The 21,185-nt window shown below is 42.5% G+C and overlaps 1 protein-coding gene across 12 annotated transcripts in view; it reads left to right on the top strand.

Annotated features, from left to right (window-relative positions):
• Positions 1-21,185, top strand: part of LOC119004469 — a 99,962-nt gene that overhangs the window by 62,586 nt on the left and 16,191 nt on the right. For 7 of the 12 annotated variants that reach the window (XR_005070225.1, XR_005070231.1, XR_005070220.1 and 4 more), the window contains one exon: positions 4,207-4,647. The exons of 3 other annotated variants lie outside the window; for them this stretch is intronic. Coding sequence is in view for 1 of the 9 variants with exons in the window: in XM_037071390.1 (XP_036927285.1) it covers positions 4,207-4,236 (30 nt within the window). In the remaining 8 variants the exon portion in view is untranslated. Of the gene's footprint in view, positions 1-2,975; positions 3,023-4,206; positions 4,648-21,185 lie in introns of those variants that run through there. 2 more of the 12 variants (XR_005070228.1, XR_005070232.1) reach the window with 1 other exon arrangement.

Raw genomic sequence — 21,185 nt, 5'->3', positions numbered from 1 at the left:
TGAATTGCCGTAGCAGGATCAGCCACCTCCAGACTACTGAGCAGCTTAATTACCGATTTTGTGAGACTCTTTCTCATCTGCAACACTTTACCGAAAAAGATATTTATTGTCATAAAGGCACTACAGTGTACATGTAGTTACAATTTAGTGTTATAATGACTGATGAGATGAACCTTGAACCTTGTTTTCTGCTGACTTTCTTCTGAGCCCAAGCCTGAATGTGGTTGAGCTTACAGATGACCTGTTGGTCTTCTTAGATCCAAGTTATCTAGTACGAGTGTCTGGTGCAGCGTTTTCTGTTTGTATCATGCAGGTAAATATCAAAATCCATTCTTGTGATGGTGGAAAATCCTCATTGGTCACAAGTGGATGGAAGAGTAGGTTTTAAAAATGAGGTGCCGTGAAGGTTTCCTCTGCTTTGGCGCTCTGTTACTGTTTCTTTCTTACAAAAACAGTCTTCCCTCCTCATCTATACTGGCCCTCCTGCTGTGCACCTTCACTTGCCTCTCTACACCTCATGGCCTGATCCAAAGGACCTTTCATAGTCAATGTCTTCGGTTCACGCTCGAAACTATGGAGTGAAACCTAATTATATTATCTGAGTGACATAAACGACTGCAGAGGGGAGCCCACATGCTGCGCCGAAGGCCTGTACAAGACATGTGATGAACACATTCCCCTGCAGTGTTATCAATATGAAGTCAGTGTTCCTGTGCATCATGATATGATTAGTGTTCAGTGCTTCACTTTGCTTCTCATGTCTTGCTCACACTATTGCTCTGCCTTTATCTTTCTGACAGACCGTATCAATTACCTCCAATTCTAGCTCTTTGCTAAAGCCCTTTCTTCTCATTAGCAATACCACAGCTCCCTCTCTCCTCCTTCTTTGGTGCCACCAAAGTAGCCCTACTTCTTCCCTCATCCCCCTGACCCCCTCTGAAGGACTCTATTGAGTGGCTCTGTGTGCCACTGAGTGCAGCACAATTACATGAACTTTCTACAGGCTCCCAGATGTCACAGATCACTCCGCTGCTTCAGTTTTAGGAGGACAGACGCCGGCAGAGTGGTACCATCAGAGGCAATTAGGTTCGGATTTCCCGACGTCTCTTTGAGGATGTTTTGTAACAGCTCTGGAATCATGTGACGGTCTGAACGCGGTGATGAAGCAGAGGACTGAGGGGAAAAATGTAACCTGTCAGAGATGTTGAACTGTTGCAGATAAACGGCCACTCCCACGCCACACACACACTTCTCAGACACTTATATTTCCAGCCATAAATTTTGGAGCTGACAGCCTCATCCATCACATCAGAGGCAATTCCGAGAGTCTGGGTATTAACAACCTTTCACTGTACTCCTTTATGCATAAAACTGACACACACACACACAACTAACCTTTTTTCCCCCATCACACCTTTAGTCATTTGTAAACTGACAGGGTGGGGACATTGTTGGATTGTCTCATAATTCTGATTTGTGCTGGAGGGGATCTGTCTGCCTTCTGATCTCATCATTGCTCAGCTATCACACGGAGGGCAACATCTATTAATTTCTTAATTTGCGGATTGTTTTGTTGTTTAAGCATTAATTACCTGGTCAGAAAATGGCTGACAAGAAACATGAGTGAGACTCGACAGATATTCTTTCAGTGAGCTACAAGCACTTCTGTAGGCGGCAGGACTTTGAGGCAGCATGCTTAGTGTTTACTTGGTGCTGTATAGATACTGCAAAAGCATCAAAACACTCAATCCACAGAGAAATGCTAAAAAAACAAAAACAAAAAGCCATCAGGATCTCTGTCAGGTTGTGATGTCAAGACTAGACAGCCAGGTTAGACATGTAAGGACATCCAGTTTCATTCTAAAACAAAGTAAGTGCGTATTTGGTCATAAAACACTGTCCAGAAGTGCATCAACTGCAGCGGTGTTTAGATCAGAGATGTCACTGGGCCTTACAAAGTACAGCTGTGTATCGTCGGCATGGCACTGATACAAATCACAACCAAAATGACAGATCAGATGATCTTCTGGGCCGTCCTGGATGCCAATTTCTGCTAGAAAGAAGCAGCAATTATGTGAAGCTTCGGTCGGGGATGGAGGGATATACTGAGCATGACTCACGTGGGACTTAGCCAGACAGTTCTCTGTTTTCGTAGACAAGATGAATTAATTGAAGGCATCAGTTTTTCAGGTTCTGCCATCCTACAGTATTGTTGTTTCTATTGTTAATAGTTACTGAATACATTTCCTCAGTGTTTGGTGTGTTGACAGCATGTCTGTTGTCCTGAGTAGTTTGACCAGACGTGGTATGACAATCGCTGACGACGAACAAATATCCAACTACGGCAATATTTGGGTTGAGAACTGACCCCTGAGACTCACCCACAAGTTAAAGTGGTCGACCGTCCCTATTGCCAAGAAAAATGCTAATCGAAAACCCAAATCTGTATTGTTTTATAATCCAGCTCAAGCAGTTCAGACCCAAAGCTCAGCTGAAGTTTACCTCACCCTTACAAAGTTCGTACCACCAGTACAATTTTCAGAGTTCACTTCCCATTTGCCGTCTCCTTCCGGCATTTTGCTTAAAAAAGAAAGTCATGCGCGGTGAGAAGACTCTATTCATACGGACCTGTTTGTTCCTGCATGTACCTGCTGACTGACCAGACGAAACAAATCAGTGGTGGAAATGAGTTGGTACATGTCACATGGTTTCAATGATCATATAAAGATCTTCTGCAAGTTTCATTTCCCCGTCTGTCTGCTTACTTGCTGTGGGCTCATAATACTTGGTCTGTTTACACTTCCCATCTCTTCTACCACTCCAGTTTTATTATTTTTTAATCTATAAACACCTGCTCTCTGTTGGTTTTTCAATTTCTCTATCCTCCCTGTTGTTATTTATTATGGAGTGTGTAATATAACTCACTGTCCTGAGCTCTCTTCCATTTTCTTCTCCTTCTAACTCACCATTTCCAGAATTTGGGGCGTTCAGGAGAAAGTGCGAGTCTCCCACTAATCAGAAGGTTAGTGGTTCGATCCTTGGGCCAGATACTGAACTTCAAATTGCCCTGATGACTGTTTCATCGATGTGTGAGTGGATGTGGGAATGGCTGAGCGTAGAAATATGGTGGGATGCTTTCATTAGGAAGCGGCGTATCACTTGATCAGCAAGTTGGCAACTTGCAAGGCAGAGGCTCCTGCCATCAGTGTATGACTGTGTGTATAAATGGGTGAAATGTGACAAGTGTTGGAAAGCGCTTTGATTGGAAAAGAACCATATAAATATCTCTCTGAAACACCCTGTGAAGCTAAAAATCTGTAACATTTGCCCACCCATTCCCTCTGTGAGAAACTGAACTGATATAGAACTGACGTCAGACGTTATTCTAGATTCATTTAATGCTTCACGTTTGCCTTCTTAGCTCTAAAGATTCCAGCGTCTGTTGTTATAGTTTGGTCCTGGTCTTCTGCTTTGACCAGGACTTAAATATCTGAACAACTGTCGGACGAACTACAGTCAAACTGACTGAACTTTGGCAGATGTCTGGAAAAGCGCTGAACGCTTCGTTTATTAATAAATGCTTTTCTTGCAGCAGTAACCGAAAAATATTGTCTTAAACCATTAAAACCACGTTCATAACCACAGGTCACAAACATGTCACAGATGTACTCTTCACAAATTCCATTTCAAGACAGCATACGCTCACTCTGGCTTTACTGAGATATGAATTATTTGATCAGAATGAGAGACTGTGTCTGGACTGTGAACAGCACCCTCCTTCTATTTCTTTTTGCTCCTTAATCACCCACGTTTTCTGTCAGATGTCTGGTGCGTGCGAGGTAAAGCCCAGGCTGGTACGGGATGCTAATTCTCCTCATGATGGACCTGTTTGTTTACTGTAATTAAAATGACACCTCAAATTATTCTTGTAATGATTTATTGATGAAAAATTGCTACATGTAGCACCTCCAATTATGCAGTCAATTTATTTTTTTATGGCTTTCGTTTCGGCTTTCTCTTTGCTGCCACATACAAAAACACATTTATACTTTTTATCGCTCTTTTTTTCCATTAATCTCTGCTGTTATTTTTCGCTCTCTGTCTGTAAATTTGCAATTTACTCTATAAAAATGGAATTTGTCATTTTATTAATAATGTCATCTGTCCTGTGTTTCCCCCACTGATTTCCTGTTGTGTTTTGATCAGACTGTGGAGTCTCCTCCACCGCTGGAATAATCGGTCTGGAACTGGGTCCAGGTGCAGCTCGGCAGGAGACCCCCGGAAACCCAGTGATTACAGGACAATTAAAGTAAACATTAACAGCTGAGCTTCATCCCAAACACAGCCTTTATCAGTCAGCAGCCCACTTTCCTCTGGGCAACGCTGGGCATTTATCTCCATCTAGACAGACAGACAGATGACCCCTCTGGGCGGCATGGAAATAGCTTCACTACATGTTCATCTTAAAACGCTGTTTAGTATGGAGCTGTGTTCTACTGGCTAATTTGGTTCAAATGCTGCGAAAATTGTACGCAAATGTTTTCATGGAGAGTACGGTTTTCAAGAATGCCTTCAAATGTGAATGTAAGTGCAATGCCAAGAAAATGTCTGTATTCAAATATAGCTGGTTTGAATATATGAACTATATTCTGCAAGGCTGAAGCATTTCTATCTTAATGACATGAAGAACTGCTGGATTTCTACCAATGAAACGTAAACCCCTTTCACACGGGACCAAAAACCCCACTAACATCTGGCTTCTGTCTCAGCATTTACTTCCAGGTTCAAATGACTTTGCAGTTTTCATGGATGGACATGTTAATTTCCCCCCATTGTTAAGCGCGCTGAACGCTGGTTTGACGATACTTTTCCATCCATCTCTGTTCAAGTAAACACTGTTACACTGTCAGTGTCACTACTCAGGCCTTGCCAGTTGCCTGATCCGCACTGCGCATGCAAACCTCTCAACAGGGACAATAAATAATCAAGAGGTCTCAATCGTTAACAACTTCCACCATCAGCTCTGAAAACAATGACGAGTCTAAGTTTGATGTCCTCTGGATGTGGTTTGATGAGGTTAATGATCTGCCACTTTTTACTGTTCCCTGTTTTTCTGACGAGTTTGTGACCCGAAAACATTCCACGGCACAGTAATTATAGGAGAGACCAGAGAACGTATGGGAAACCTAAGTTAGCAAGGGGTGAACGCAAAAACTCCACACAGAAATGCACAGAAGTTATCTTAACCCAGGGTAACAATGCAAACCACTGCTCCCTGTGCTTTCTGTATTATCTTGTGTTAATGTGGCGCCAACAAAAGCTGAAAGTAATATTTGATTTCAAGACTGAACTTTAACTTTCTTAACTTTGTTTGGTAGGTGTTTATTGCAATGCTGGCCTCATTTTCTCTTGCTAATGTAGCGCTAATGTAACTCAAAGCTGCATAAATATTACATAAACAGTAAGTATAAAAAATTTAATGTATTTACCATTTTGAGTCAGCCATAAGGCTGTAATTTTCTCACAAGGGAATGTTTTTTCACACCACGGTATTCTGGAGCTCTGCAAATACCAATCAAGTAAACTACATGAAGTGCACCCCCACCCTCCCACTCCAGAACCACACGCACACGCACACGGTTTGCAAACATGAACAAAAGACAGATTGACCTGAATAGTGATTAATGTGTGTTTTGTTTGTGTTGTTATTAGTCGTATTGTACCGCTGCTCGCTTCAGCAGCGTTCAACAAAGCGGCCGCAATGTAACAGCTCACCTGAACACATGTTTAGCATTATTAATACATTGAGATTCTCAGCAGGTAATTCCGATGTTGACCAGCTGTCCTGCTGCTGGACAATCACTTCCCCTAAAAAATTACCATCGTAATTTGGGTTAATCATGCCCATTCATGCTCTAAATTTGTGTGTGTGTGTGTGTGTACTGTACATGTACTGAATATGCTGCGTAGCCGTGAGGAAAGACAAACCCTCAAACACAAGGACAGCTCACATCCATCTGTTCTCTTTCTCCCCCTCTGCGGTCAGTCAAGTCTGTCTCCTCTGTGCTGCATGCCGCCGTGAATTCTGGGAAACAAGTGTCCTGCAGCTGTGTATATACTGGTCCTGTGGCAATGTTGCCTGCACACTGCTCACTGATTGTCACACTGCTGCTTTCTCACAATGTGCGATGTTGCACACTGTGTGGCCTGCCGGCTCTTTTCATTGCTGCAAAAATCAGAGCATGAAAGTGTGAGATTTACTCTGATTTCTTTGTGCACGAAGAATAGTTCCAGTGTTTTACACCTTGTTGTCTCAGTGTGTGTTTTTAAAAGGGCAAGATCTTTGGGGGTTTTTTTTTTTTTGGCAGAAGGAGGACAATGTATGGGCCGAACATCCACGTAGTTGTAGGAGTTGAGAGATGCAGCTGGACGTAGTGCTACTACTGTTTGTAGTTTGCATTCAATAATAACAGCTCCCCGGAGGATGCCGTGTCCACTGCCCCTCCACTCAGTACTCACACACCTTCACAGTAACTTCTAAATCAGAATGCTGTTTGTTGATTTCAACTCTGCCATGAAATTGATTGGGAATCTTCTGGGCTTGAGTAACACCCCATGCAACCGGATGTACGACTCTCTCACAGACACCGGAGCCCCCCAGGGACGTGTGCTCAGCCCCCTCCTGTCCAGTCTCAACACCCATGAGTGCACTCCCAGACACGGAGAGAGCTCTGCTGTGGAGGAAAATCAACAATCTTGCAGCATGGCGTACACAGAACAATCGTCTGCTCGCTGTCAACGAAATGAAGGAGCTGATTGTTGATTTTAGAAAAAGAAAAAAGGGCTCAAAGACACACACCAGTGGAGCTGACACATCACGAACTGGCGTGGTTCGTGCACGGCTCAGGACTGGAAGGCTCCACAGCGGGTGGTTAAAACTGCCCAGAACATCAGTATTCCTCCACTGAGCGTCAGTGATATTGAAGTTTGGTGCCTACGCAGAGCACATGGGGAGAGTAAAAGACGACACCCACCAGAGCCACAGCATGTTCGCCCTGCTGCCATCTGGCCAGTGACACAGCTGATATCCACTGCCACACCACCAAACTTACAGGGCATCCTCAACAGTCCACCATAAATAATATTCCACTTGCCTATTATTTATTCATCCATATATAAAAGCTGTTTGTGAGTGGCACACGGGGAGTACAACTCGCATTTCTTAGTACAACCCTGCACTGTAGAATGATAAACAAGTGAATCTTGTACCTCAGGTAAAACAACACAAGGTCAGCAGAACCTCTGTGAATAGATGCAAGAGTCCAGGACTCGGTGTCATCGCCGCTGTGTGTGTGGTTACAGGTGCAGAAAAGGCAAATCTCCTAACTGCATGTATCAGTGATGCTCGGTGTGCTCAGAGGTAAAACAGGCCTTAAACTTACAACCACAACTCTTTAGATGTGGCTCTTTTTAAAGAATCACTGAGCTACTGAAATGCCTGAATGTTAAGTATATAGTTATTAGAACTTATTATTCAAACATTTTTGCACTCACCCTTTCAAAATTATAAACCACTCTGGTTTGAAATATCCAGACTCAACTACCTCTAGACCAATTTGTGGGGAAAAAAAGGGATTAACAGGGCATCAGCCTTCTGGTATTAGGGTGGCAAAGAAATCCTGCTCACATGGGCATCCTGACTTTTAGAGTGGAATCCATCTGGAACCACACCCATCTGCACAGCTCTGGCTATCAGCTCATTGTGCTCTCCAAAGTAATTGTTGAGATCTTGAAGCGTGGCTGCAAAACTAATAATCGATCTAGCGGGGCGTCAAGCACGAGCGGCCAGAGAATTGTCCAAGTCGTAATGAAACCCTCAGGTTTGTCAAGAAACAAATGAAGGCAAACTATAAAATTATCATTTAAACTTTCTATTGTACACAATCAAACTAGTTTGTAGACCATTTTTCTTTTAAAGCTTTGACATATTTGCGCACATATCATTTTTGTGCACATACACAGTTTTCCTGTGCAGTAAGGGAACATTAGTGGCGTGGCAACTTTCTCTCACAACTGGTTTTAACATCTAACTCTTGACCATTTTTTTAAGCACCTTTTTTTGCTCTTTATACTTCTTCGCCTGACTTCCTCCTTTTCTGCTGTAATAATTACTAGTGCCACTAGAGGTTACCACTGAACAAGAAATGTAAATATGTGTTGATATAATCTCACAGTCAACCAATGTGCTTTGTTTTGTTTTAATACTGATGAGGACGGGCTGTTAATTACTGTTACAAGCTAGCCAAACTGCGAACTCCCAGTCCACTTTGCACGTCACATTTGTCATTTGTCCACCTCCCAGGACACAGTGCTTCAGTTTTAATGAGTGCAGCCGCCTATGTTCACGCTCACGCTTAATATGAATGCAACTTAGACTTAGACTTCAAGTCAGTTTGTTTTCCCTGCCAAACAATGTAAGTGGCACATAGTGCCACAGCAAAATGCTTCTGAATGCACAGCAGCACTGTGGCTGAACAGACCCAATAAAGACAGAGTGAACCGCTGCTGACACACTGTTTACACTACACGTCTGGTACAGTCAAGGAATAAGAATAAACGAGGAAGGAAAGAATCGACAAGAGGTCCAAACCCCAAGACTGCCGGTGTCAGAATTCACATAACAGAAAATAACGAGTGTGACTGACTTGACATGTGTCATACGACTGTGTCAACAGAATATTGTGCCATTTTGTCCTCCCTTCCCTGTGGATCTATCCTCCTTATTCCACCATGTCCAGACACACCATCCCCCTTCTAGTGTTACAATGACCTTCTGACCTCGGTCTGCTCTCTGGTGTTAGTCCCGACACACCATGTTCCCTCACTGTCACTGGATATATCCCACTTTACTTGCTCCTGATTTTGCTGCATTGTTCTCTAAAATCTCTCTTGAGGGGAAGATCATTTGATATAGACCTCTGTCTTCTTAGGCCGTGTCTACATGTACCAAAATGATCATTTTCACCCACGTCTTCCTTGGCATCGTTTCAAGAATGTTTGCATCCAAACAGATCCATTGAAAACGACTCAACATGCTGTAGTTCATATTTTAGAACTATAGGTGGCATTTGAAATTCACCAAAAACTGAGGAGAATAGACGGAGCATGTGCAACATGCTTTTGCACTGTATACAGACAGACAGCAGAAGGAGAACCCGAACAAAACTAGAAGAAGATGAAAATGGCTAGTCGGTCATCCATAATCCTTTTTCGCTCAGTGTAGTGGCAGAGGAGCAGAAGATTTTCTCCTAGTAACCCTGATAGGCTCAATATCTTCTGCGGTACGAACACAAACATGTAGTCCACCATTGTTGTTGTTATGAGACATCGCAGGGTTAAGAGGTTGAAGGTTAGAGGTCGAGGGGTGGGGCGATGGCGTCATCGATACGCAAAGTATGCAGATTCTCCGTCCATAAGGGGATGTAAGAGCAGCATTTCCGGATTTTTCCACCCTGAGATCAGGTTTTGGAAAAGTGCTTTTACAGGATCCATGTGGACGATTGGCCAAAACGATGCGAAACACGAGTTTACTACACAGAAGCATTTCCATGTGGACGGCCCCTTCGTCTTTTTCTTCACCACTTGGTTGTAATTTCAATGATTTTACAACTGAATCTTTTGTTAAGGGCCTCTGGACAAAATACATCGAGTTAGATGTTTGGCACGTCCACCTTGAAATGTACCAAAGCCCTCCACCGTTTCCTTCGAATACCTCATTTTCTTTTAGGGATCCGCTCCGTCGTTCACATTTGCATTTGCTGCAAACACAACAGCGTCGTGTAGATTGCTTTTTTCCTTTGATGACAGTCAACTGGCCGCGCAGGAAAACAAATGGGGTGTTTTGAAATTGACACAGACAAACATTACAGCGCAATCAAAGCTGTGATCTAACGCATTCTATTTAATGTCAGGCATTCATGGGCTGGTTTTAAATTGCTAACAGCACCACGCAGTGCCAAGTGTCTATAATCACAGTGACAATATACAATACTCTGGCCCGTAGGCGAGAGCTCCCTCTCCAATTATGTTTCTCTTGGCCTGAGATTGAATCTATTACTGTGTAATTGCCTCTATATCTCCAACTATCACCCTGAGCAGTCCCACGGATTATTCACACATATGGTGGCTATTTTTATGACGTTGTTGATATCGAAAGGAGCTGCGTCCCGATGCACAGCTATCTCATGGAAAAGGAAGTGAGGAACTGAGTCAACGCAAGCAGGAAGTTGTGACAAATGATTTTTTAACATTTCCCATAATCTTTTGATCCCGGGTGTGTGCGGTTTGTTGCATCAAGACAAATCGGATAGCATCAGTCAGGCTGTCAGCCACTGAAATGTAGACTTTTACTTAACTTTCCTGCGAGGGTCCAGCAGGGTAAAGCCTACGGATCTCAGCAGAATGAAATATTTATAGTCCAACCTAATGCTCATGCCTCCCTGCTCTGCCAAGTAGAGTCCGGTATATCACCACCGGGGTCGAATCAGTTCGCCCTTCTTTTTAGCTGACCACTTTATTAAGATTTATATAAGTTCCATCCTGCTGGTGCTTCGGTCTGAAGATGGTGATGTCTATCCAACACGAGCAACAATCTCAGACTACAGAGCAAATGTTCCACAAATATTTGTTATTCTCATCAAGTTTATGTAGAAGTTCCGCTTAACTTAATTCAGAATAACTTGTGTAATTTATTCACTCGCTCTTCTCTCTGACACAGTTAACACACAAATGTCGAATACCTGTAATGTTTCTTACAGTCATTCTTCTGTTTCTGCTACTAGAGTCTAAATTGGCCCCGACATTGGGTCCATCCTCACATGTTGTATCGAAAATGGTGTCGAATATCATTATTTTTCCAGTAGATTATGGTTTTGGGGTTGGGAGCGGCTCATCTACAGGACCACTCTCTCCTCTTGGCTTCAAACGTTCACACTCCAGGGACGTGACGAATAATACTTGTGTGCAAATATATTATATCAAAACTATTCAACAGCGGCAACGTAAATGTGCCATGGTGTGCTCCAGTTTGGGGACCTACTATATAAAACACTGAGGGCATGATAGGTCTCCATTAATGCTTAATGGTTAGATTTCCAAATGAGCTTGTAAGTGTCCTGGTGCTCAACGCTAATGTCCCTAATATGACAACATGATCATGCTTATTATCTACACAAAACATTTTCCATGTTAAAGCGATAAATCCCATCATAGCATGTTGGTGACATCAGTCTTGCTCATTGTACATGAAAACCAGCATACAGTGATCTTTCATTCTAATTTAAAGATGTTCCAGCCGTGGTCTTACACTCACATCACACCCGGCAGCACCTGCATAGTCACCAGTTTTCATTTTTAGATTTGACGTCCCCGCGGTAGCTGCCTACTGGGAGCGAATTCCAGGTCTCAGGCTTTGCATATCATCACATCAGATCAGAGGCATATTCAGTTTTCAGCTCATGTTTATAGATTGTTGCAAAGTGGCCGCTGAGTTGTGCTGTTGTAAACTTATTGTGCAAATTATTTTTGAGAAGAGAAAATGTGCGATTTAGGACACTGGAGTCGTTCTTACAGATCGCTCCGGCTCTCTGCATTCACACACTTCATCTATTCAGCTATTCGCTGGAAACACGGTAAGCACGGAAAGAAAATTACTTCTGCGTGATTTTCTACTATGCTTTCCCAGATTCCCCCAACGGAACAGTGCTAAAATATTAAACATGCGTGATGTGGGCTGTGTAAACAGGGCAGCTCTTTGCGAAGAGCAGAAAACATCATTATGTGGATTTACTGCGTGGAAATAACCCACATCAGCCGGCGAGTCCGGGTCACAGCAACTCCACCAAATGACGGTTGTTCCTTAAGGAGCCTCCAATGAGACAGATCAGAGTCTTCTCCGACGGTTATGATGCTGCAGATGATCATATGTCTTTGAATGTATGTAAGAAGTACAAACACATGCTGCCTGGTAATGATGGTTCAGAGTTTGTCCACGAGCAGCTGCATAAAGAGAGCCAACGTCTTTTGAACACATGGTGTGGGCACGGATCCTGAAAGAAGCTTTTTACGTTGAAGAAAATGTGTGAGAAAATGATGGTGTGTTGCATCCAGCACCGCACCTCTGCTCTGGCAAGCAAGGACGTGTCTCTGAGGGGGACACAACAGCAACAGTGGATTGTGCACATGAAATAATAGAAAAAGACCAGATAAACCACAACTGTGTCTATTTTTATAGCCAAAAATTACTACATGAAACTGAAAATCTGAAAGTTTGATTTTAAAGTTGCAGCATCTCTGTTGGACATTATATTATTAACAGTTGATCTCTAATGTCTGACAAACAACCCACCACAAGGCCCATTTGGTATCTGTTCTAGAGCACATTTACAAAGACATCATATGAGTTCTGGGTTGTGTCTCTGAATAGTTTAACACTTTGGGAGCAAACGCCGACTTGATCTGGTTTTATTTTTATCAGTCAAACCTTTCACAACTGGGCTAATCAGGGCTAACATCTTGTGGTTTGAACGTAGCATTAGCAGATGGAGTTAGCACACTGCACACTCAAATCGAAGAACTTTTCATCCACACTGCATTAGAAATTGAGATTAAACTCCTTGACCTTTTTGAAATGGTAGTCTCACCATGAGGTCCACTTAGAAGCTCTTCTTTCATTCCAAACTCGCAGTGCTGTTGCAGTGATTGTTGATTTCTTTTTTTTTTTTTTTTATAAAACTGAGCCTCATGTGCATCATCTTATTGCCTCCTTCCTGTTAAACAAATCTCAGAAGTTAACGTTCTGCAGCTGACGGCTGCTGGATGCTGATGATGATGATGAAATGATGTTTGTGACACCTGAATGATTTACTCATTCTCGTTGGCTCTGCTTTGCCTAGCACTTACGAAACCACGCTCTCTAGATGTGGCAACCTCGCAGGTTAGAGCCTCGACATGACAAATGCAATGATGCTCTTTGACGAGAACCCTGCTGATGTTTTAAAGCAAAAGAAGAAAAAAAAACCCTCCAGATTTTCATCCTGGGAATTTTCATGTTTACACAAAAAGTGCGTCTTCATTTATCTATTTATAGGATAAAAAGTGTCGTGACCTGTTCTATAGCTTCATAAAAATGTCAGTGTAAAAGAGGCTTCTGCAATGTTTATTTATTTATTTTTTTAAAGAAGCAGGGATTTCATCAGAGAGCGGCGCACAGCTTGAAGGAGTGCCGCTGAGCTGCTTATCAGGCTTCTTGATGGGCTGGCAGACCGTGTAACACTAAATCTGGGCTATCAGCTTTCTCTACACACAACGAAGGAGAGAGATTCAAAGCAGGCAGCGGGGGTCACAACTTTCTATGGAACAACACACCAGGGTAAAGGCAAGTTCAAATACATGTGGTTAATTTAGACAGGACTGGAGAGACGAGATGGGGGATTGTTTTATATCAGGACAATTAATGCTTTGTTCAAAGTAGACTAACGATACACGGAGCTTCAAGAGAATTGTGTTAGAAAATGTAAGAATACACACTTATGTTATCAAATATGTTATTTGTTCACGCCATGTCAAGTGTTTATGATCTTCATATGCCCCAATCGCCAGGCCATATTCATCTTCTAACAGTGTTGAATTCATAAAAAATCTATATTTGACATTTTGTTAAGATTTAGATTTCGGTTTATGCACAGAAGCGACTTGGTCAGGTTTAGGGTCATGAGAGGATGTTTCTATTCAAATGAACGCAAAGATTATTAAAAAAAGGATTGTTTAAATTACATACATTATAGGCCTACATCTGCCATTGTTCTCTCTCTCCAGCATTTTCAGTAATTAATGCTAAAATAACAATAACCCATTTGTTTCTGATGAATACATGTGTTACATATGTCGGGTCTGAGGACTTCTTCGTATAACTTACAGCATTAGTTGTTTCAGAATCTCTAATTTCCAGGCGAAACTGTTGTCATAACTGGAATATCCCTGACCAAAACAGTACTGAATTGAATCAAAGTTAGACCTTGTGAATTGAGGATCAGTGGCAAACCCGGCTCTCTTAGACGGACTTTGACAATCTTCCACCTCAAAGTAAACACCTGTCGGCTTTCGCGCTCTAACAGCATTCTCCAGTTTTCTGTGAACCTTCATATGTAGCAAGGTGAATGCTCCGTCATGGTGTATACCTGACGAGCGAACGCTAGCAAAGCCACCGTTCCAATGTATTGACTTGGCAGACGCTTTTGTCCAAAGCCACACACAAATGAGGGTACAATCCAAGCCACGGGAGATCGAGGACAAGCCAATGTTACAGGCACAACATGGCAAAAGACTCTTTTATTTACTGAGTTTGAGAGAGTTCATGTAAGGTTAGTAAGTTCTCTCCAACGAGGCCACTTTTCCTCCCAAAGGTCCTGCTGAGATTTCAGAAAGTGGCAACATCAGTTAGAACGGACAGCGAACGGAAGTGGTCACACAATCATACAGGTTTTAAACAAGCCGCAAATTTTGAATCAAAAGAGACAAACAGTAAAATCATTACGCCAACTTCCTGCTCTGAAGATCCATTTCAGTGTACAGACCAACTTCTCAGTTCAATTTTTACCCACCAAACTCACTGTAGTCGTGATTATCCATAACTGTTTTCTTCCAATTTGGGGGATTAACGCAACTAAATAGCTTCTCTTTATCAAACCCTCCCTGCACGGTAACCATCTGTGTCTTTTAAACTCCACACCCAAGTTTATAACTCTGGATGTTCTGTTTATAGTAGCATCACCTCTGGGTTATTTTTCAGACTTTACAAAGCTCCTTTAGAGATAATATGACATTGTGGAACCGTTTACAGGCTGAGTTTATCTTCCCTTGAGTAAAAAGCTGATCTTGATGTGTCAAATCTGAGAAATATTCCTTTAATCACTTTCCCACATATTTTTTAAATCTTTTTACATCTATAGCATCCATAGTTGAAGGTGTTAAACTCTATGTGAAGCTCCACTGTAAGAAGTTTCCATGTCGGCCTGTTGAAAGTATCTGAGCGTAGGCCTGGTTGCCGCTGTGATGAAGCAGCAACACGTCTGATTTCAATGACAATATTTTTTCTCGAACGACAGCTTTACTGAAAGGTCCTTGTTTACTGTTATAAATGTGTGAATTTGCCTCGGCAGCATTGTGAAGCTGAAGCGACCCACAGCTGTTTGTGCCTAATGAGGTGTCTAATGTATCTGAAAGAAGTCGAGGTTTGTAGTTTGCCACCACAATGTTCGCATGAATCTTTGTCACCGATGCACAGGAAGCATTTGAAGATGCGGCAAAGTAACGAGTAAAGCTTCTGGGGGTGTGAGATTACAAGACAAAGCATCAATCACAAATTCAAATTCAGTGAAAAGATCTAAACATTTTCAGACACTATTCTTCTGTAATGTCAGTCTCACTACAAAAGACTCCTGGCCTGAGTGATTAACTGATGTAAATGAACTGCTAGCTAATGCTGGGGTGGATTTCTTTGCTATGCCCTGACCTGCAAATTAATGGTATGCCAGAAAAGAAATTGGAGGAGGGAGCTGGTAAATCATATAATGTCGGCTCAGAAAACTTCTCCCAGCCAGGCTGAATAACCTAAAGATAGCCAGGATGCTAATGTTAAAGCTAACGTTACTAAACAAGCAGCACATCCTCAGACCTAAACGACTGATTAGGTCGATTGGCATTGACTCCCAAAACGACATATTATAACTCTTCTGACAGTTTGCGGTGGTGCTAATACTGTGGATTGTGACCTGTAGTTTCCCCAGTAAACACACCACCCTCTTCAGATGTTGCAGTACATCCTGACTGACCAGCTGCTGCTTCCTGAGTTAAACTTCTCCAGAGCTTCAGCTGCCAAAATGTCTTTGGGTTTAGAGCGACCAGACAGGCTGGATGTCGGTGTGTATGGAGTGGCGGCCTGACTCTGCACTGAAATCAGTCTCAACAAGACACATCAATATGGATCATAATAAGATGCTTTCACACTCGACCAATATGGTCAATTTTCTAATGAGGGCGTGCTGAGCCGAGAGGTAGCTAGCGTTAGTTAAGGATCCACCACCACCTGTGAGCAAGACGATGATGTCGATACTAATGAAGACGCTCTGCATGTGTTGATGTTGGGGAGAGAGAGCCCACCCGTGCATTGATACGATTAAAGCAGATCTGTGGAGGGTCCATTCACTGGACCCTTTTAGAGGCCCACTCATTTCTGTGGGCAGGCCTGCTCCATAAGGCACAAGAACAGGAAGGCCTTTGGCTGTATATATCTACGTGACATAAAGCGAGAGAAAAGGTGTTTAATACGAACATCCTCTTTTACAATATACGACTGTTTTCTTTTATTCTGCAGGTACAGTAGGTGGCAACACCCCCAGGAGTATATTTTCAAAGACTCTAGCTATCACTTTGCTGTACGATTTATAAAGGAGAGGCACAAAGGAAGGAAAAATATGGATGAAAACTGTCTCAGTGCCCAGTAAAAGCTCTTATTTCATTAGAGGGCCTTGACTGCACTTGTCTGGGTTGCACTGCAGGGATCTGCAGGGCTGTTTGGAGCTCACTTGTTACCTGCAGCACAGTGCAACTTTATCGTCCATTTTTATGGATATTTGTTTTGGAGTTCAACCACATCGTTCAGTGAGTCAGGAGTACACCTGACCTACAAATCGTGAATCTGTCAGACTACAGTATCATCAAGAAACAAACAGGATTGATGTCAGTTGGAACAAAGTGAGCTGCGGTAGGGTGGAGAGGCTGATCTATACATACTGTATTCTGTGTATCACAAGATGATTTAAGTCATCATTTCAGATGTTTATGATTCCTGAGTTTGATTATAAAAGTTCCTAAACAATTCAACTTCTATTGGATGGTAAGCAGTGAAATGTGTTATAGATATTAAAGATATTCTACCCCTTTATCTAGGATAGATAAGGATAATGTGAGATTTTATAAGATCAAAATGTGTCAGATACTAATGACATCTCAGGGTCTGGGCTGCCAGACTTCTGCATCTTTGAAGAACGTATCAATTACATTTCCTGCCACGACTCTTCAGCTGGAAACTGATAAGTGTGTCTACCCATTAAGAAAGCAGCAGTTTCTGTTCACTGAGTATTAGAATATCCAGACACGTTGAGAGGAGCAATCAGGATTTCACGTTAGAAGTCAAAAAGGTCACAAACGCGGATCGGATTTGTACATTAAAATATATTTGGAGTGAAGCTGCTGTCCTTCTGAGCTTCATCACAGCTGTCTATAAATATTCATTTCAAATGCTTTAAGTTTTAGTTTAGAGTTTCTTATGTCCTGTCACGCTTATAGCTACAGCTGTTACTGTTTAAAATAACTGAACGCATCATATGAACCCACCTTCTCACGTCTTACTTTCCTTTAAATAGCAGACAAAAAACTGCCATTTACTTAAGACCAGCTTTTTGTTGGTCTGTGGTGGCATCAGTGCACCAGCCCACACCTCATTTTAAGACCAGTGCATTTGCTATTTACACAACTTCGGTCGGAAACAAGCGCTGACATTTGCGCCGGGCATAAGACTGAGCCCCGTGACTTTTTCTTCTCTATACCTGCTAAATATCAGCAAATTAGCATCGTCAGCTCACTGACGTACTCATGATGCAACACGCTGCTAGCACTGCTGTGTAGTCTGCGTCCTCTTTGACAGGGTCGTCCACCTTATAATATACACTCACTATAACTTTAGAACAACTTTAAATTCATCAGTTGTTTCGGCACATTTTGCCTTCTTCCACATGATTGTTCGCTCCTCTCTTTGACGTCTGTCTGCAGGCCTCCTCTCCAGAGTAGGTGTGTTTTTCTTCAGTTCCTCGCTGTGGCCGGTCTGAACCCGTCAAGACCCGACCAAGTTGGACAGTCCTGATGGAGTATTGATTAACACTTTGTCTTCTATTTTCTGTCACTACAAAAGTCTGTCTTTAACAAACTCACTCTGTGACCGGTGGTTTGTGTTTGAACAAAAAACTCTTGTTTGCCTTCAGTCCTCCGTCTTTAAACATCGACCTGCAGAGTCTGCAACAGGGAAAGCACAAAAATCCTGCCCTCTCCCAAAACCGCGGGCGGGCTAACAGTACAATATATTTCTGTGCCACGTTGCAGCTCCCCGCTCCCTCTCTCTCTCTCTTCTCTGTGTGAATGTGTTTCTTACCTCAGGCAATAATGCAGCAAATTAGATTGTGTTCTTAGTCAAGTTGCCGCGCTAAATAACAGTTAAATGTACTGTAAGTCAGCGTTTTTCAGGCTCAGCAGCAGGATTTTTTTGCTGAGAGGTCGCTGCTTTGGTTAGCTGTCAGAGACGGGCTGTTTCCTAGATTAGCTTTGATGTAAACCACCATTAGGCCGACTTCAAGTGGGCCCTGAAGGTGGAAATGCTCTGGCTTCCTGAGCAGTACAATACTTTTATGGTTATTTGTTTATAAGACTCAATAAATACGCATCTGATTATTTCTCTTATTATGTCTTAATAAAATCTGTGAACCTTGGTGAACCACTGATTAACTGCTGGACGGTGTGTCACGTCATACAACAATATACCACTAATGTCCTGAGACCCGTCAGTATGAATCACACCGGCCAAGGACAGATGTAACGCTTTCGCCGTCAATTCTCCAACTAAAATTGGGCTCATTACAGTGTAATAGCCATCAAATCCACTGAATAGTTAATATCCTTTTCATTGTGAAGTTGTACAAATCCCTTTCTGTTCCACAGGCATGTCGAATGTGGCTTTAACAGGAGTAATGAAAGCAAAACCCCCCTGCAAAATGCAATTATAGTGTGTGAATTATGTACAGTTAAACCCCCGTAATGACTCTGCAGACAGTGGGATGGATATCACATTTCATTTGTAGATACCATCATCGCAGAGACGTGTTGATTTGACATTTTCAGAGTGAGAGGTTTTCAGACGAAGCCTCACAGAGAAAACTATAACAGGTGCAGTGATGAACCTTTGTGTGAAAGAGGTTCGTGGAGGTTCAGTCACAGATCAGCAAGCCTTTACAAAAAAGCATCCTGCAGAAGGCAAAAAAACAACATGTCTCCAGGGATTATAAGAGCAAGAACAATGTATCCCAGCTACTTATGTCAACACTAAATATGCTTGTGAAGGTTTAATACTACTCACATGTGTTGTCTCAGCCGTGGTTCAGGTGGTCCTGACCGAAACTGGAGTTTATTGTAACCGAGACTAAGTCAAGACTGAGACCAGCATGAGTCTCTGCATGACACATGATAAAATGTGGTCCTGCAAATCAATGGCACTGATGTATCAGTATCTGTATATGTGTTTTCAGATGTCAGACCACATGCAACTTATTTGGTTCTACAGAACATGATGAAAAATTGTATTTTTATTTGTTCATTTTCATGTTCTGTGGTGGTTCACACAGATATTATAGGACAATAAAATGGCGTTGAGATTTATCTGCCTGTGTTAACTGATGAAAAAAGAAAACCGAGGATGTGATACGCTGAGAGTCGTGCATTCACCTTGTGGACAGGTGAGCTGTTATTGAATCATGAGGCCACTGAAGACTCCTTCATCTTGGAAACACGTCTTTCTGTTTGGAACAGAGGCTCTCACAGGTCAGACTTGTTAAGAACTTGTCTCGGTTCGTGTCTCGATTCTAAGGGAGTCAAATCTGAAAACCACTTATTTAAAGGTTCAAAAACACCATTAAACCCTCGAGATGTCGTGTTTCTCTGGTTGCATTTTGACTTACATAATTTCTCTTGAACTACATTCGATTCAGCTCAGCTCCATTTAAGAGTTCCTCAAAGCCTTATATTTTTTTTTACAGGGAACTTCTGTATAAACGTTAGTTTGCACTTTCTTCCTGTGAGGGACCCTCAAGTGCTCATTGACTCTGTTTGGATTCCAGATCCCAGACGGACGCGCTCGACGCGCAATTGCAATCTGAAGATCCCCACAGGTGCCGCGGAGCCTTTTTGACCTTGTGCAGTTGAGGACTGAGGCAGAAGTCTCTGTGTGTGTGTTTATTATGTAGCTCTGAGCGCTCCGTCGGCCCGGCGTGCTGAGATTTATTTGTGTTGAGGGCTTTTCTTTTGACTCACCTCAGCGTGTGCATCAGCTGTCTTTGCACTTTGTCAACCCGCTGACCAAACTTCACACCATTAAATTAGCAAACAGACAAACAGCAGCGACTTATCAAAGGCAAACACTTGAAATAATAATGAGAGTGCAAGTTTAGCTCCGGTTTCTTTATCATTATTTGCTTTAGAGACGCGTACAGAAGCTCCTCCTCTGGTATCTGTGGGGATGAAAGTGGGAAGAAGGCCACGATGTTCCCTCGTCGCTCTCGACCTCACACTATCGCAATTAAGCTTTGGCCCTTTATTCGCCTGCAGATTTGCATAATTTATGATGTGCCGTCAGGAAGTGGCTCCTCATTACAGGCGTGTTATTATACTTTATTAGGTTCAGAATCGGGGCCTTTGTGTGCGCTGCCTGATAACATAGTTTACACAGAGTGAACTGATGGGATACTGCTCCATAATGCCGTCCGCTGAGTTGGAACATCTGTGACTCATACAGGTCCTTGAAACTTAAATCACCAGGAAAACTCATTCACCTCTGCTTCAGGACGGAGGAGTCCACTCTGAAACAGCTTGCATGCGTTTTTGTGCCTCTTCCTGTCTGAGTTTTAATGTTATTTTCCATTATTATCACTATATTTCTGTTACATCGTCATTTTTTTGTTTACTGCTCTGCTGAGAGGAGCTGCAGGTGCTTTTATTATTAGTATTTGCCGGCTGATTTTCATGCACACAAGTGCACAGTCCCAGTTGTGTTTTGACTGATTGTCCCCGGTGAAAATGCCAAAACACATCTTAATTTGGCGGCTTGCGTCGAGGGGCGCAGTGTTGCGATTCCCCCACATCGTTGTTATTTACACAAGCTAACAAGGTTAGGACAGGATTTAGACTCCTGAATGTCATGGTGGTTTTAAAGAACCAGAATTTAATAAGCTCCCCTGTCAGGTTGGGTTGCAGCACTGCATTAATATGCATGAATATGTATAAGCATCTCTTCCTCACATTTAAAG

Source organism: Acanthopagrus latus, chromosome 16 (genome assembly GCF_904848185.1).
Source record: "Acanthopagrus latus isolate v.2019 chromosome 16, fAcaLat1.1, whole genome shotgun sequence".
Lineage (NCBI taxonomy): Eukaryota > Metazoa > Chordata > Actinopteri > Spariformes > Sparidae > Acanthopagrus > Acanthopagrus latus.
The sequence above is the reverse complement of the archived record's forward strand: the minus strand, read 5'-3'. Positions and strand labels throughout refer to the sequence as shown.